This window comes from Astatotilapia calliptera, chromosome 7, assembly GCF_964374335.1.
Source record: "Astatotilapia calliptera chromosome 7, fAstCal68.1, whole genome shotgun sequence".
NCBI lineage: Eukaryota > Metazoa > Chordata > Actinopteri > Cichliformes > Cichlidae > Astatotilapia > Astatotilapia calliptera.
In genome coordinates, this window is record NC_137428.1 from 66,483,658 (window position 1) to 66,503,028 (window position 19,371).

At 40.8% G+C, this 19,371-nt stretch overlaps 1 protein-coding gene across 5 annotated transcripts in view; it reads right to left on the reverse strand.

Moving 5' to 3' along the window:
- tspan9a (tetraspanin 9a) overlaps positions 1 to 19,371 on the reverse strand; it is a 192,232-nt gene that overhangs the window by 71,326 nt on the left and 101,535 nt on the right. For 3 of the 5 annotated variants that reach the window (XM_026176640.2, XM_080304952.1, XM_080304950.1), the window contains one exon: positions 2,193 to 2,272. In XM_026176640.2, coding sequence (XP_026032425.1) covers positions 2,193 to 2,255 — 63 coding nt within the window. In that variant the 5' untranslated portion in view covers positions 2,256 to 2,272. Of the gene's footprint in view, positions 1 to 2,192; positions 3,778 to 19,371 lie in introns of those variants that run through there. The other 2 variants (XM_080304951.1, XM_026176637.2) reach the window with 1 other exon arrangement.

Sequence of the window (19,371 nt, forward strand, 5' to 3'; positions counted from 1 at the left end):
ACACACACACACACACACACACACACACACACACACACACACACACACACCATAAGAGACGCTCCACTCTCACTGAAGAGAGTGCATTTACAGCTCTCTATCTTTTACATGCTTTTACAGTCACTATAATGCATCAAGGTCAACAAGCTAAGTTTCACATGAATCTAAGACCAAAAGCTTAATCTAAAGTCTAGTTTTCACCCACTTCTTAATGCAGAAGCTGATTATTAGTAGCAAGGTTTGTTTGCAGTAAATTAACACTTTCATTCATGCTTTTGTTTCATACATTTCCCCTGTGATGAGCATAAGGACCTAGGCAGCTTTTGATCTATCATTTGAGATGAGCAGGCTGGAACTGACATACAGCTGACATAGCCATTGTGTCAATGTGAAGTCAAATACAGCTTTGAAATATAATATCCAAGTAAAAGGTCCAAGAAAAATACTGCAAATTCACAAAAACTATTATTATAAATGTGACTTCTTATGTCTGATATTGGTTTATACAAATCTGCATATAAACACATATGTTGATCAGGAAAGTCGCTTTTAAGGGATGAGTTATGTATAGCCTCTTTGGTAATATAAGAAGAGGTCAGACTTTAGTTTCATCCAACGAGTGCCCTGAATAGCCTGTAATTTGTGCCAAATTGTAACATTTAATCAAAAATAAATAATAAACTCTGTTTGGCTATTAATTAACAGGATGTAAAAGAGTAAGAGCAGCAATTCAAATGGCATTTTGTTTCCCTAGCCAATTTATAATTTCAACAATTTGCTTGTTTAATTTTTTGAAATTAATTAAACACAGTATTCGCTATTAAATGAGCTGCCTCCATCTGTTTCAATAAAGCTTTTAGTATGGAAAGACATGCATTATGCTGTAATGAAAAACAGCTGATCGATCACTCATGCACCCAAAAATCAATTTGGGAAACTGCTCTAAAATGCCATCCTTAACTCTAACAGTGGTGAAGTCAATACACATACTGACCGAGTTGAGAATGGGTGCTCACATAAGGCTAAGGCAGCGTCTGCAATAATGACTCCATCATCAAATAAGCTTTTTTTGACCCTATCATCCCCTAAAACAAATATTAGCATCATTAGTTGGGTATATATACCTCTGCCAATCACTATCACACCCGCCTCTATGGACCTGCACATGATCTCAGACTAAGATGAAGGTGCAGCCTTCAAGATGAAGAAAGGTCTGAGCTGTCCATTTTTCTACATATAAATTTGACAGTGATGTAGATTTCAGCTTGTGTGGTGCATGTTTGTGTATACATGTGTTAACGCAGCTGGCCTCTAGTTAATGCCCACTCTGTTGTCCCAGTTAGCTGGGCTATCAACCCATATGACATGGTGGGCCTGAGTTGATTCCCCAGTGTTGAGATGTTTTTACGCTTCATGCTTCAATGCATTCACACAAAAGGCTTGGCCTCATAACCCATAAGCCCGATAATCCAGTCTGTAAACATTCAAGGGATGCCCACTTTTACCATAAATGCCCATGCTTGGTTACACTGTGGAGACCACCACATGCTGGCTAGGTTACTGCGATAGAATTTATTATATTAAACTGAATAAATTCTGTTGACAATTTATCATACCGTGAGTCAAGAGGAATGACGATCCATCAGATCAATTTAGACTATCGCTGACCAACTCAGCTAAAATCCCTTTGCCATTATTGTGCAGCTCATCTGTGTAAATGCCCTGCAGGAGGATATAGTCTTTCCCTTGCATACCAAAAGCAGCATTGCAGCTTCATGTTCACTGTAAATCATGCGACCATGTGAAAGACTGACTTTACTGACCCCCAGGACCTTTTTCCACCAACCCCCACCCGAACCGAAAGGAATAAAAAAGAAAAACACAAAAGGAGACCTGGTGCAATGCCACAGACACTGTCATGACATCCAGGAATAGCAACATGCACAGAGTAACACGCATAAACACCCTGATGTAATTAGAGACGCATGACTGCCCTGACAGCCATCATTTTGTCAGAAAGTAATGTCTCCTGATGAACATTTTGAATAACTTATCACACGCATATGATATGGCTAACGACGAGTAGTGAATCACTCGAGCCAGAATTACTTTGGCAGCATCATCTTTTAAGACGCTCAGAATTTGTATAAATTGCATCAAGTAAGAGGAGAAGAAAATATAAAGTCACTTACCCAGAAGATGAGATTGAAGATGAACATCATATACTTCAAGCAGCAGAGGCAGCCTCTTGCCATGTTGCACTTCTTAAATTCTAAAAGGAACACAAAGGATAGATCCAGGTAAAAGACTATGTATTTGCTGCCCTTGGGTGAGCTGTACTTGTTGTTAGTCTTGTCTCCCGCGCTGGCGTCAGCTGCAGCTCCAGTCTGCCCCTGCTGCGTGTTTTTGCGTGGCCCCGTGGAGCCGTAGAAAGCGCCGGCAGTGAAGCCGCGGCCACCGAAAGGGCGGCCAGACGTGGAGGCTTGAGCAAAATCGGATTCGCGGCTGTCTACAGAAGGGCTACGGTGAATGGCTGACTCCTCACTGCTGGACTTCTCCATACTCTAGGGCTGCAGCTGCTGATGAGGGGCTCTCTGACACACAGTCTACCATAGTCTCAGAGATGATAGGACAGAACAACTTGCCCTCCAAATCTTCACTGCTTCACCTTCTGAAGCAATAAAGGATAAAATCCACACAGCAACACTACATCCACCTGAAAGCCCACGGATGGATGAAAAGGTCTCCTGTGTAGAACTGAACTGCTCAGGCACCTCTGGCAGGTTTAAGTGTCCTCTGCTTGGTGAAGCTCTCTTGCTGTGATAATCCTAAAGTAGAAGTGCAGAAGGTTCCTGTGAGGAGCATTACCCTCGCCTTATGACGGGACTGTCTTTCTGTGAAGAAGTTAAAGCACTTGTTCTATCCTGTCCTGTAATATCACTCTCCTCCTGCGCGTCTTAATGCTGCGCCCGGCTGCTGCGGTGGGAGTGAAACCCCCGAGAGTCTCAGCTGCTCCACTTCCACGTTCTCTTGCTGACCTGGTAACTTTGATTCCCCCTGTCCCTCCTCTCCTCTTTCCACTGCCCTGCGCCTGTTCAGTCCTCTTGTCTATGTGTGCTGATGCGCTCTCTCTTCCCTGGGTCTCTCACTCTCTGTTTCTTTCTGATTGTGCCAGTATCGCTCTCTTTCCGAGTGTGCCTGTCTACTCTAGTGTACCATTCTTTGCTCAGCAGCTCGGTCCCTCTGCTCTGCCTGTGCTCTGCTCTCCCAATAGGAGTGCACTGGCTGATGTGCTATTATCGGCAGACGCAACTAACGGGCATTCCCTATCTCCCAACAAGAGCACTCACCTCCTCCCCCAATTCTCTCTCCCTCCCTCTTGCTTCCTCCTGCTCTCTCTCTCTCTCTGCTCATTCAGTCCCTTCCCACTGCTGAGCAGGCAACCAATGCAGCAGCTGCAGCCAGACCGCAGCTCCTCCTCTCCACTCCCCGCGTCTTTATTAAGCCCATCACTGTGGCTGCTTTGACTAAACATGTTCAGCAGTTTCATATCCATCAGGGGAATTGAGAGGCCATAGATAACAACAACAAAATAAACACACACACACACACACACACACACACAGAAATCAAACATGAAGATAATTGCAGATGAGTAAGGAGTTGTGGAGTAGCAGGGTTAAGGGATGTGAGGTGGAAATTTCTGGCAGTCTCTTTTGCATATGAAAAGCTTTGAGCGTCAGTATGCTGATGACACTGACACCTGTGATTTCACACATGCCAGAGAAGCTTCTCATTCTGCTTTAATCTGTAACTTTATTCATTGCCATAAATAAACTGTAGTTAAATCTGACTGTGGGTTATTCACATATTTTTTTCTTTCTGAAAAACTAGCTTGAAATAGCAGCCAGTCCCCACTGGAGTGATTATTGCATATCACATGGGTGGTGGCGACAGTACTGGGGTCCAGTTTGATCATACTCTTACTCTGTTATTCGTCACTGCACTCCTCACATCCATGTAAGGGGACGCCAATTATCTGGCAACATCCAGGCTCTGGAATTATGGCACCATCTCAAGCATGGAAAGAGGCTTTAAGATGGTGAACACTTTCCAATGCAAAGCCAGGGTGAAACGCACAAGAGCCCTGCTGACTCACACACTAAGCTAACAAGACATTATAAAGCTTCGATTAGAAAGCGTTCCACACAGCTAAAAGTTCAGGATTCTCTGCAGTAAATGGAGGGTAAGTGACAATTATAATAATACAAGATAATAAAAATATGCACAAGATAATTATCTGTCTGTTCATATGAATGTGAGAACGTTTGTCCTCTTCTGAACATAACAGCTAATGTAACCGTTTAATTTTTCTTATCAGCTGTAAGAATCAACTTTTTTTCTCTCTCCAAAATGAACGTGCAGCAGAGGGCACATTGTTTGGTAATTGTTGCCTCTCGGCAGAATAGTGATAATGGGTCACCCTGCAGACGTATGGAGGGAGAGTTTTAACTCAGTGGTCTAAAAGTTCAATCTAGAAATACCCAGTTAACAAAGACAAGATTACCCTCTCCTTCAGCTGTTCCACTGCTGGTGGAGAATTATCTGCCTTGAGGAAGCACGTTTATAAATACAGAGAATTAATGCAAATTATGGCTTCATGGCTTCGACAGCAATAATAATTATGATGGTTGAAAATTCTGGGGAAAAAAACACTTAAATTTTGGTAACAACGGGATCACATTGGAAAGAGATCGAAAGTAAACGGCCACTTATAGTTTTATTACTAATCCTAATCCTATCATTACCAATGTAGCAGCACTGGGGTAATAAGGAATGAAGTTTCTCCATAACAGCCTGTGCACATTGCTCAAGACTTATATTGGACCCGTCACAACTATTGGACCTGAAAAATGTTTATTCGTGGAAGTGGTTTCTCAGAGCTGCGGGTTCCTGCTGGTTCCTGCAGCAAACAACCTCAGAGTGGTCACTTTGGCTGCTAACAGGTTGCCATAATTGCCTGTAGTTTTTTACGTTTGTCTGCAAATATTCCCTAATAAGCTGTTAAATGGAGAAGGTTTCCTTAAAAGTAAAAGTTGAGCCTCAGTGCTGCACCCACCATAGCTGCACTTTTTACTTTGAAGGCAAACGTCTCCTCTAAGGTGAGTTAGGTTTTAGCAGTTTTTCCCAGCACCCACATCCACTAACCACTCTCAACTGGAATACTGTTCTCATGTTTCCCCTCACGCGAGTGGTTGCCAAATAGACACAGTCTTAAAGCCTGGGGCCTTATTTAATTGACCTTACATTTTCACCACAATTGTCACACATGCAAAAAGATGGACAAGTTAAGGTCACATGGTTAGTGGTCCCGTGTCTCCCTGTGAGTGATCACAGGCAATTTATTAACCACCAAATACCCTTTAGCCATCTTCAAAATGTTACCAGAAATGACAAAACTGCATTAACAAATATGACTCTACCTAAAAGAAATAATAATTACCCCGTGTGTAAGGAAAATGTTTGATATTTTTTGGAAATGTGATCACAGGGCTTTTTTAAATGAAGACAGAGTTTCATGTCTCGACATTGATTGTAAGGCTACACCTAAAACAATGGAAACTAAGACTTCTTTTCATCCTCAGTTTCCTCATTTGACTTCACGAGAAAGCAAGTAAGCACGCGAAAGACTTAAAGTAAAGCTTATGAAATGTGTTTGTTATGAACAGAAAATGCAAAGAGTAAAACTTATCTGTCACATATCACAAATCTATCAGGGCTCTGTGGGGCTCTCGCTGTATATCTTGCTGACACTTCCAAGTAGCCAAGTAGTAGGACATACCCAGGCCTACGCAGATTCAGCCGAAGAATTTTTGCCCAGCAGCTGCTGTATTTTGTTAAGGGGTAGAGCAAGAGACAAAGCTCGAGACTCCAGAGAAATGGACATCTGTGGGATGACACAAAGGAGCTGAAGCTTGAAGAGAAGATGAAAAATATGCAGAGCAGCAGCCGAGTAGACCAGAGCAGAGAGGCTGCGTTTAGATAGAGACGCTGAGTGGGATGAGACTGCATTCAAACATTCTCTGTAGCGCTCAGTAAATCTGGCAGCTCCTTAAACATATGTATGTATGTTTCAAAGGCAGGACTGAAGAGATTAGAGATCACAGGGAACAATTATAGAACTCTCTGAGAGCTCAGCAGGCAATGCTTTACAAAACAAAATGAGACACAAATGCTATGAACAAAGAATGACTCATTGTTGGTATCACGATTGTGTAAACCAATATCTCGAATACTGAAGTCCTTAAAATATTAGTAAAAGAAATACTAATGAATACCAAAAATTCTTTCATGGAATTAGATGCTCATTTTCAGCAGTTTCAATACTAACAGCACCGTCTTTGCCTCCTCCAGCCCCTCCACACTCACTAGCAGCTGAAGTAGTTGATGTTCACAACGGTGAAGAACACTTTAAGAGGAAGTTTGCGAAGCGAAAAAGCTCCTGCTTTCATACAAATGAATCTGGCTGGCTCACACATTCAGCTTTGCCATTAACATCAGACATCTCTTAAGTCATCATTAAGGCAGCAGCTATCGGCTACGGATAATAATAAAATGATAACGTTAACGCTGGAGCTAGACAAGAAACGTCATTGTCCCTGTCAATCTATAATTTAAAAGCTAGGGCTAATTTAACAGGATGAGACAGTTAAAACAGTGTCTAAAAAGTGCTTCTCTTGTTTCTCTTAAAGTCCCAGAGTGAAACCTTGGCCGATTGTGACCCCAGCCCATTTTCACATCTTGTCTCCTGTGATTAGGCAGAGGATCAATAGGGAATCCATGACCCGATTGGGGACCCTGTTTAAGCCCCATAGGGCTTAAAATCTGGGACTCAGTTGCTCTTAGAACTAAAGAAGCTTCTCAGATTAGAGGTGAAACGTCTTCAAGGAAACTTAAAGAAGTCCAGACGCTTTACTTTCCAGGCTCCTTCGACTATGACTGAGAACCTTCACAGACATGGTTATATTAGTCTATTTTTCTGCGCTGCATTAGTCAGCTTAAAAATAAGTTCGTCATTGATGTTATTGTTTGTAGTATTCTAATTTTTTTGGTATTTTTTTTTAAATTTACATTTTTTCACCGTGGTTTTGAAAATGGTATTGAGTATTTTCCTGGTTACAGCTATCAAGTTTGACATTTAGTAGATAATAGGTGCATTTTCCCAAAAACATCTTTTAACATAGAAATAGTAGGTGGTACACTTATTGAAAAAAAGCCCTTAAATAAAGACCTGCACAATGCAAATTGCAAACACTTAAATTGCAGCCACTGACTCCATCTTAAAATGTTGTTGTTGAAGCTACTCAGCAGTGAATTTATGGTATTATTCTCAAATGTTTGTATATTAGTGTAATATCAGAGATAATGTATGCATATCTTCATGATCTTTGTTGTTTATGCCAGCTTAACTGTGGTTTTATTCATTCTGTATTCTCTAAAATATAGACATTTGCCTCCCAGTGATGTCCTAGTAAAAGCAGAATATTAAAAGGGATATTCCCTTATGTGTTGCACTTTCATAAACAAATAACTACTGAAAATCAGTGAGTAATACATACCAACATTTTGCTACTATCATGAGTCTAACATGTAGCAGACTGGATCTGCTGGGTAATGATCTATCTATAACCTGCAACCTGAAGTTTGAGCCCTATAATGAGGGGAATCAGGGACATTTTGAAGGTACACATTGGTTCTCCTGAGTGGACAGGGTGACTGGACATCAGCAGAAACTTGTTGTAAGTGATCATCTTTATCATATAAGGAAAACTGTCTACGCGTATGTGAATAGTCTCATTGAGGATAACGACATTCAGAAAAAGAGGAAACTGTTAATGTTTTCACGAGTATATGAAACGTATGACGGCACCTTCACCGTCATTTGATCCCACAGCTTAACTCTTGTGTTCTAGACAGCACTCTCCATCATTACCAAATGAGGGAGATTTATTGTGCAAATGGCAGTCAATTCATCCAGCAGGCAGCAGTGCAGAATGCCGAAACCCTGTGAAACTATTCTGATGAACTATTTTGGCCTAACACTTTGGGACAGATTTACTAAGTAGTATAAGTTAACATGAAGCTGCAATGGAAAAAATGACATGAATGGCTGGGGTGATCAGCTAACAATCCACTAATTTAGAGATACAGATGCAGCAAGATCTTTTAAACAAAGGTAAATACAATCTACCAAAAGCAGCATAAATTAGCAGAGCAAATATGACCAGACCTGGTGAGAAATCAATCTACTAACCAAAATAACACATCTGATGACAGGTTTTGTTTCTGGAAACAGCATAGCAATTCAGATCAATGTGAGGCAAATGAAGGAGAATCTATATGTTCTGATGTAAGGGTGAACCCTACTATAGGAACTGATAAAGACCATGTGAGGTCTTGAAGGATGGAGCAGTCATTCTCTCAGTAAATCCCGTTTTCTACTTCAGCTGTCAGAATTATCCAGAGAAGTGCTGCTTTATTACAAGCCCATCATGTAAACCTGCAACCTGTACGTAACAGCAAACCCATATAATGTGTAGAAAAACAGAAGAAAGCATTATCATGTGCATAAGTGCTCATCTACAGTAGCTCTCGATTTTGAAGCTGCACGTACTTATGAAAGTCAAAGGAAAGAATCTGATTCAGACCTGCAGCCAGCAATCAGTCTCTGCAAATAGAAATTCAGATAATCATCTAAGTACTTCAAATCTCTGCGAGTCACATTATTAGCTACATGTATTCAGAGAGACATTTCACATTATGTATTAAATCTGATACTAGAGAGAAACGCACTGAATAAAGGTATGCAGACGTCTTCTCCGCAGCTTTCAGTGTAAAAATGTTACTAGAAACCTAAAACATTGCAGACCACTGTGCAAACTATAAAAAAGTAATTTTGTTGTCTTAATTTGATTTATAACTTGTATGTGTCTGGCAAAGAGGAGAAATATGGCAATGGCAATCTGCTCAAAACATCTGTGATGAGGACTCAAGAGCTACAGGAAAGGCCCAAGGCTTTGGCACTGCACTCACAAAGTATTTACCCATTTATTTGCTCATTCTCTTAACATCTCCCTCGGTCATTCAGTCCCAAAAAAAGAAGACCCTATTTTCCTTGTATTTATCACCTTAGCTTATCCCTTCCAGTTGTGCAATTTTATTACTTACTAATTTCACTGACCTCTTTTATCAGCCCATTATCACCAAACTAGCAGCTAATTAAAATCTATCTCCATTAGTATATTAAGCCTTGTGAGAGAACTCTTTATTGCAAATGCAGTAAAAAAAAATAAGTGAAAAATATCTAAAAAGAAATTAAATTTTGTATTCCAACAACATCAGCTAAAACTGGAGGCAAACTCAGTGGCTCAGTGATGTACAACAGAAGGAGAAGACGGAAAGAATTTAAAATAATAAGATATCAATCCCACTTGGTGTATAGTATAGTGATTTGTATTACAAGCTGAAAAAAGCATTTTTTGATAAGGCGTGTTCTAGATGCAGTTTATCTGTGAAGCTTGGGGAAAATGGCAGAGTAGTGCGTATGAAATGTGAATCTGTTTGACAGAATGTTTCTGACATCATTACACACGACGGTGTCTTTGTGTGCGCCGCTTTGGACTTCTGTTTGTTTGTTTTCCTAAGATTTTATATGAAGTGAAATTAACATTTTTTCCCTGTTGATTGTTCTTTGGTTACATGCAAATATCATTTGTTTGTCATGTTACAGAACGCTTGACCAAAAAGCCCATTAATCAAAGCGTAATTGTTTTCTCCATCATGAATTCATTAAATACATCTGTAGAAATCTAGCAAAAATGAAAGAGCCTGGTTGCTTTTAACACAAATGAGATAATCACACTTGGACATTTGAGATAAGGGAAACATACAGTGTGAGGTTCACCATAAGGTAATCTGAACTGTTTTTGGCTTTTATCATTGTTACGGCTCTAGCAGGACTTCCTTTGAAAGTGACCTTGTGTGGGTGTGTCCTGCCAGCTCTCCTGCCTTAGGTGCTACCGTTTTTTTGGACAGCTGACTCCAATCAGAAATTAGGAATACTGAAGGCCAGAGAAAGGTAAACTCTACTGCCAGAGAGTCTTGTTGGGTTGCAGCTAGTGAGCTGTGTGTGTGGTGCTTGATTGCTCATGTTCTGCAGAAAGGAGTGTGTTTTGGTGATGAACAATTTTTTGACTCACTTTTCATTTTACTGACGAACACTTGAGTTTTGTTGTTTTCTTTCTTTAAAAGGTGACAGTGGCTTGGCCGACTCTTTTACTTTAGTTTTTAATAGAAAAATTAATAAAACCCTTTAACTTAACCATTTTGCCTCCCTGTTTCCTTTTTTCCACTTGGACAGTTTGGTTACGTTCCCCTGGACCTTTTTAGGTGATGTAACAAATGGGGGCTTGTCCGGGATTTGAAACCAGGACCTTTCAAACCCCAAGCAAGAATCATACTCCTGGACCTTTATAGGTACAATCATACAGACTTTGGTTATATTCACCAGTCCACAGATGAAATGCGATTTAAATTTGGGGCACTGTAAGAACAATTTCTGTTTTATTTTAACATATAGTTAGGCCCATAAGTATGTCGATTGTGATACAGTTTTTTTTCCTCCTCACCAACACAGATTATTTTAAAACAATTGATTAGAATGTGATTGGAGCAACTCCTTGAATTAGACTTTCAGCTTCTTGAGGTATTACCAGGTTACTTAGTATTATATTACATTAAGTGTTAGGATTTACAGCCAAATTTACGCACACGTGTAATTGTTCAAATCTTCCTTTAGGTTCCAAAACCAAAAATCTAGACCCACTATTTTAGGGAAATTAATGAACAGAATACCGTCTTTCATGAGGAAGCGTTTTAGATGTTTTTGATATCTTGCCACTGAATGTCTCTGATTCAGTAACTGAAATTGAATTATGACAATCACAACCCCAGTCACAAGGTCATTTCACTCATGACAGCAAACCAAAAATAAAATGGTGGTTCTAATAAGATGGCATTCCCTGAACCACTAAGAAAAAGAGAGAATTTCAAAAACAAAGGGTTGGGTGTAACTGATGGCTTCTAACAAGTCCACAACACAATTAATGGCTCTAATTTAACTTTGATCATATTACGCAAGGATTTAATGCTACATACCTTTGATCAGTCAATCTGAAACCATATCAGACCTGCAGACATACAGTAAATCACATGTAACAGGACATGACCCTGGTGTGAATTTATGATCAAGGCCCGGATATAAAGAGAGGATTAAAACTACAAAGAGTTACACCCCACATAGCATGTCTCTGTGGCCCGTAGAGCCTCTCAAGGCCACGCTTGTTGCTTTGGACACAAACAGACAACACAGCATAGCCTATGATGACCGAATACTCTGAGGAACATAAACAGTAACTGCTTCAGCTGACTGCAAGATGAGGACATCTTGGCACTTTGTGATCCACGGATATGCAATAATGTAGAGATGAGCTAATAAGCTATTAATTCTGATGTCTGTCTCATCTCCCAAATCAAATTAAAATCAGATGACATCTGGTTTGATATTTATAGTCTGCTGCCCTTTTATGATGCTCTGAGTATTACCCTCTGAGAAGAGGCTGGCCAGACAGTAGCATAATTCTTCAGTCATTCTTGGGTGATTTGCAACCAGGAAGTCAATAAAAGGTGTCTGGAAAGGGTATTAATTAGGAGTTTATGGTATTATGCTGCCCTTGAGGTCCCACTGTAACAGCATGTGAGGTTTCCTGAAAATAGCACTAAAGCTAAGGAATCTAGGACTGTTTCTTAAAGTTAAATTAATGATGTTATTTAGCCATGTAGACTTTTAGAGAGGTGATCTTGTTTAACCCAGTGCTCCATTAGACATATTTCTTAAAATCTCTGTTTACTTATCTACTCGAATGGGAAAAACCACTGACAGACACACTGTGAGAAAGGAGCCATCTGCTGAGTACTACAGACTGTTTTTGTAGCTCCTGTGAGGATTTGAGAGAAAAAGCAGCATTTGTGACACATTCTTAAACCAGCAGACATAGAGGTGCACACGGGACTCACTCACTCACAGACCCCATGAAATTAAATACACACAAAAAACCCCGGAAGCTAGTCCTGTAGTGAAACCTCAATCTAAACTTAATTCCTGCAAACACATCTTTCAGAGCAGTGGGAGATAAGGTAGGACACAAGAGACGGAACAGGGTTTTACAAGTAAAGTGAGCATACTCAGATTACAGGATACTACATTAGCATTTAGATCAGAAAGTGTCTCACCATGATTGAAATGCAACGTAGTATCAGAGTGCAGTAAAGTCCTGTTCAATAAAGGCCATCTCAGAGGGGTCAAACGCCTGTGATGTCTGTAGCTGGACGATATATGAATCCCCGAACAGCACTGCAGATAAATCAAGACTGACACGGGGTTCTGATAATGTTGATCAAAGGAGTGAAATAGCTAGCATCCACCAGTGTCCTACGCTTTATGTAATATTTAAGAGAGTCATAACTGTCTGAAAAAGATGAAATGTCAGCAATATCTTATCCAGTTCACTGGGAATTTGTAGAGCACACCACTAAATTCAGGGCTCGGTTATTGATTCACTGGGTCTATGTTAATTAAACTTGACTGGAGGGTCTTCAAGAAGTATGTTGACTTTCTCTTCAGTGCTAGTTTTCCAATAGCACCTTTTCCAATATGAAAGCAAAATGCTTTCATAAAGCTTCGAGGAACATTCTGGATGTAATGACTGATATCTTTTCAAGGATGAAAATTTAAAATAACTTTTGCGCATTTCTTTGGATTATAACAAGTGTGTTTTGCAAAACAATGTCCATGCTGTCACCTATAATATTGTACAAGTAGTATTCCATTATGAAAAACAAACAGCTTTAGGTTCATTGCACGGCTACAATTTCCACTCTACATGCATATTTTGACAATACACCAGTGTCAGTGTTACAGCATAACCCACCAAAAGTCATACTGACTGAAGCCAAAAGCAGGGTGATTTTTTTTTAACATCCAACAACTCCTATATAATACACATAACCCCCCCACCCCCCCAATGTATGAATAAAACTACAAAATATTGTGTTTTGTTAGGACTTTTGGAGAAGTGATTACGTCTAAGTGCCTCTCCCTTTTATATTTGCTGTACATTAAACTGTGGGTGTTTTCTTCCATAGAAACCAGCAATCCACCAGGTGATTGGCTGATTGGAATCCCCTCTGCTTAGACAACTATCCATCATGGTTGCCACTGTGTAGCCATTTACTGCCACTCGATTGGATCAGCTGGCGGACCGGTCTGCCTTGATTGGTCAGAAAGGCAGAAAGGGGCTAAGAAAGCTACAACATTCATCACTGCTTTAAAATTAAAAATCATACTGAAAAAAAACCCTTTAACCTTGAGCTTTTCACCAAACAAGCTACAAATGATAAATTTCACAATATGTACTCTTTCATTCGCTGCGATGATGATGCTCTTTGAATTCAGACTGTACGAATCAACATCTAATGTACAATGCCTGCTTGATAATGTGCCAAATCAAAGCTGCATCAACATTAACACACTTATTATTTCTTCAGAAATTATGCAGTTAACTCTTAATGTCACAGGTTACAGTTTGATTAACACATATGAACTCAAGTTTCCATAACCTGCAAATGCCTCTGGTACAACATAAAACCTCTTTAAGGCTGTGAAGGCAAAAGACTATATGTTGGGCATATTTGTCTATGCTCTAAAAGCCATGTAGCTGAGTCATGTTTATGTGTTAACTCATAACTACAGCAACACATACACAGCTCTTCTCTCTCTTGCACTTCAGGGAAAAAAGCAATTGGGCACAATCCAGAACTTTAAAGGAAAAATGTCCCCTGATGTACAAAAATAAAAGAGTAGGAGAGACGAATGGTTTATTAAGGGCAATCAGCGTAAAACCTACTGCATTTTCCATGTAGAATAGTAATAATAATAAAAAATTTATTTATCCCAAACATTGGGAAATTACTGAAGATGTTCTCTCTAAGTTACCAGGAGGGCTGCAGAGGATATGACTGGTTGCTATCAGGGGCAGCAGCCCCTTAGCTGACATCAGTGTGCTATCTCTGCGTATGCATGCAGTGAGATTAAAGGGTTCGTCTATGCAGGGGGTAGGGTCAACATCATGGTTTGATCTGATTTTTAATGCACACAAGGGTGAGAAACAGCTGGCGCCACACAGCACATGGGGCTCATGTGTGTCCAACGTCCACGCACATCAATAGGCAGATGAACACACTGAATCTCCCGAGGAATGTTAAAGAAGCTGCTGACACAGCGATGTGGGTCAGATGGGGTTCATCAATATTTTAGTTGGCTGTTGATGTAATGCAAAGAAAGGAGGAGTCGGCTGCACTGCTGAGCTGTGTAGATGTGAAGATGGAGAGGGATGGAGTTCAGACATGAGGAAGTATAAAATGCGATGGAATAGAAAATACGAAGCAAGTATCTCCCTGCTGTTCATGCTACTCAGTGCTAAAAGTCGACGATGAGGATTCAAAGGCAACGACTGATTAAAGACAGCAGAATGCCTGAGGAGCTTTACAATCCTGTGTACCATAAAGATATCTCATCTCTGTCTTGTAGACTTCAGGACTGTTGTTTGTACCTCAGGGATATCGATCACTTCATGATTTTGAGCCGCCAATGAACAGTACAATAGTGTGATTAACACAATCCCATCATAAAATGATATGTGCACACCCACGTGTGACAAACTAGAAAGAGAGACGGAGAGAAATGTGTGGGTAGAAAAATATAAAACGCATGCAAGAAATAAAAAATAAAGGTTAAATCATGTCTGGTGGAAACCTGCAGAGAAAAGAAGATGGACCAGCTCTGTTCGGCTCCAATCCGACCAGCTGGGCTGCACCTCCCCACAGTATGGCATACCCTGGCTCTCCATGTGTGAGTGTGTCGTGCATGTGTGTGTTATGTGTTTAAACTAGGGACGTGGCGTCTGTCCCTTGGCGCAGACACTGTCAATATGGCTGTGGTCATTCATGAGCAGCCACTTCTTGACTGCCACCCAATGAGAGCAAGGACAACAAAGGAGAGTAAAGGGGAGGAGAGCTAAAGGTAGCAGACAGTGGCAAGATGCCCTGGATCCCTTCACTTTTACAGGAAGTGCCCTGCCGTGGATTAATGGCCTCCTCTAAACAAGCAGCTGCCATGTCATTGTGTTTGTGGATATGAATTAGATATGAAGAAGCAAGTGCTGACAATGGAGCAGATAACCACATAAATAATTTACAGCAGTTTAAAAACAAACAATATGTGCAGACTTTTTATAAAATATATATATATTTTTACTGCAATCTGAGAGACAGGATTTCTGTGAACACTCATAACATAAAATGATACAGAGAGGCTTGGAGAACAAACTAGAGCTGATGGATGCTTTATGTAAACAGCACAGAGGAACACACATGGCCTCTTCACCTCCATGGTGAAGGGAATGAAAACAGCAGATGTCTACAGAGCTGCATAAATGGTGTGGAACAAGCCACGAGGAGTCTCTTTCACAACATCGTAAACAGTGAAACACATGATTATCTTATAAACATCATGCACTTGCCAACAAAGTATCCATCTTCAGGCTTATGTGGGAGTATGTTTAAAACAAATAATGTGACCAAATAAGACACATAAGACATACACATTAGTATCTGACACAGTGCTACAAAGAAGCAATCACACACAAGAACTTGCAAACATGGACACTGGTTAGGCTTTCACAGTATACACATTTATATACGATTGACTAGAGCCTTAATAAACCTCGTATTGCCTTCAGAACTGCCTCAGTTCTTTGTGATAAAACAAAGTGCTGGAAGCATTCCTCATAGATTTTGGCCCATAGTGACAACAGAGATTTCCACCACTTCTCAAAGGTGCTCTACTGGAATAACTGTGGAGTAGGGATGGGTACCGGTATCCGGTGCCATGATGGCACCGGTTCTGACATAAACGGTAGTAACCAGACCGAAAAGCAGCGCACATTTTGGTGCTTTTTTTTTTTCCTGAGCTGTGATACACTTTAGATTCTAGCCAATCATTTTACGTTTCCGAGGATAGTAGGCGGGTCCAGGTACGTACGTTCTTTTAGAGCAGAGCTACAGATTAAAAATGCCCAAGACGAAGCGGGCTTGTTGCAGCAGCCTACAACAAGTGCTGTACACCTCCAGGACATTGCGGCGTGCAGCTCGGATCTCAGCTGACCCTTCTCACCCTGGACACAGTCTGTTTGACCTGCTCCCCTCAGGCAGGAGGCTCCGGTCCATTCGCACCAGAACCTCTCGCCACAAGAACAGTTTCTTCCCCTCTGCTGTTGGACACATGAACAATAACCACTTGACTGTCCCCGCCACTAACACATGACCCTACGCTGTGTCACTGCATCATTTCATGTCTGGCACTGATCACCACCTGCACTCATGTATATATCTTTCTACGTAGCACTCTTAATTCTTATTCTCATGTATATATCTCATGTATATCCCATGCACATATCTTTCTTTCTACATAGCACTTTAATTCTTATTGTTTGCACTGAAGCACCGCAGCAAATTCCTAATGTTGTAAACCTCAACATCTGGCAATAAACCCATTCTGATTCTGATTCTGATTCTGATTTAAGCTGATACTGTGATACTGTCAAAGGAGGTAACACCTCGAATCCGATGAAACACCTGGCGACGCATAGCGTTTTTTTTAAAAGCCGAGAAATGCGCCGTATTTGATAGCTTGCTGCGAGACCTCACACCGAGCACATCTACTGCAGGTGTGGTGCCTGTTATCGGACCCGGAGTTAGCAACATCCCCCAAGAACCCGAAGAGGAGAGTCCTGGCCCCTAGCCCTGCCAGTGTAGCAGAAATGATGAGGATGATGATGCAGCAGCAGCCGTTCTTCTCTGCGTGAGTAGCTTAATGTTGTTCGTGTGTAATTTACGTTGAGTAGGCTAACCACGTTATTACATTAATGCATGTAAGGTGAACTAGCAAACATCATCATAGCTACATGCGGCTGTCTTCTTGTTTGATGGCAGATACTCCCTTCACCCTGGCCAAAAAGGCTAAAATGACCAAAGAAAAAGTGGAAAACAGCTAAACATGAGAGGTTTTTGGACAAAGTTTGTGTTTTTTTCCATAGTTTAAGCACTGCTTCCAGCCAAGAGTGATACCATATATGCCCCATAGCTGCAGAAAAGGCTAACGTTGTTATCTTTTTACAAAGAAAAAAAAGCTGAACATGAGAGGTTTTTGGACCGATTTTGTGTTCTCCATTCTTTAAGCACCGGTTTGAGCACCGTTTGAGCACCGGCACCGTTTCAAAAGTACCGGTTTGGCACCGGTATCGGATAAAACCTAAACGATACCCATCCCTACTGTGCAGGCCATTAAAGTGAGCTCAATATCATGTTCAAGAAACCAGTTTGAATTGATCTGATCTTTGTGGCATGGTGTGTTATCCTGCTGGAAGCAGCCATTAGAAGACTGTGGTCACAAAGCGATGGACATGGTCAGCAACAGTGCTCAGGTAGGATTGTGGTGTTTAAATGATGCTCAACTCACACTAACAGGCCCCAAGCGAGCAAAGAAAATATATCCCACAGCATTTTGCTACCTTCACCAGTCAGTTGATACAAGCCAGGATGGATCCATGCTGTTTATGCCAAATTCTGAACCTACCATCCAAAGATGGCAGCGGCTCACTGTCTTTCCAGACTTCTGTTGCTCATTTCTGGCGTACCCGTGTGAATTGTAGCCTCAGTTTCTTGTTTTTAGTTTATAGGAGTGACACCTGGTGTGGTCTTCTGCAGCCCATTTCCTTCAAGGTTTGACGTGCTGTGTATTCTTGATTGTAATGAGTGCTCATTTGAATTACTGTTGCCTTTGTATCGGATCACAGCAGTGTAGCTATTCTCCTCTGACCTCAACAACAGGGCATTTTGCATAACTTTTTGGACCAGTCTCTGTAAACCCCAGAGATGGTTGTGTGGGAAAATCCCAGTAGGTCATGAGTTTCTGAAAACAACCAACAACCATGTCACGTTCAAAGTCAAAGTCAAAGTTAAAGTCAAAGTCGTTTCTGCCCCGTTCGGATCCTTGCTTTGAACTACCTAAATGCACTGATTTGCTGCCATGTGATTGGCTGATTAGGTACTTAGTTGGCCGGTGAGTGCATAATAGAAGAGCAAGTTCTCTGTGAAGTCCTACACGGGGATCTTACATTCTCCATGCTGAACATGGGATTTTAATCCCTTCAGCAACATGATGCATTACCATTAAGAAAACAATTTAATTTTAGTGTGTGCCAACTGTTAAGTAAGTAACGTAACACTTTGAGTATCTGGAGCCTACCAAAACATCTGTTATGAACATAAAAACAGATCATTTGCTTAGCTGCCAAATATTCTTAATTAAAGCCTGAAGACGGTGAATCTCTCCAAGGTCCGAGCTAAAATTGGCTCCGGCTACTTTTCTTATTTCACCTACTTACACAATTCTTGCTGGTGACTTGGAGTTCTCAATTCCCCTTTGAGGACTGTTGATTATAAATTAACCTAATATTTTCCCACCCCATGCTTTTTGTGGCTTGACACTGGAACAAAATCACTTGTAGATGATTTAAATGAAAGCATTTTTTGTTTCCCCACAAATCCCAAAACATAATGAAAGAGGCAAAAGCAATTTATGCAGAACATTAATGAGTTGACATTATTCATTGTATGCTAATACATATAAAAATACATTCATTTGCACTGCTTATTTACATAGCGTATTTCCTCTGAGGAAATGATTGAATATCAATTTCAACAAGATTACCCGTGACATGCCCCAAAAACTTCAGAGGCAGAGGGCTACTGGGGAGGAAATGTGAGATGCTCTGCCACTCAGTCATCAATTTTTTACATCATTCCCAGAAGCGCAGGGTCTCCCTCGAAATGATTTAAGACCAGAAAATAGCTTTGCTCTGACCTCTCACCCATAGCAATGGATTAGAATATCCGCCTCACCTCCCGGTGTTCAAATCATAATGTGCGCACATTGAACAGTGGTCTTACTTCACGTAAAGTTCCTGCATCACATTTTATACATCTGCAAAAATGTGTTAGAGTTTTGCACATACACATGAAAAGACTCAGGTTGCCTAAGATGGTCTGTACTATCACGTTCAGACTCCACCAGGTAAAAACGAATATTCTGCAGCTGTTCCATGGGGTTGACAGATGACCTCATATGGAGAC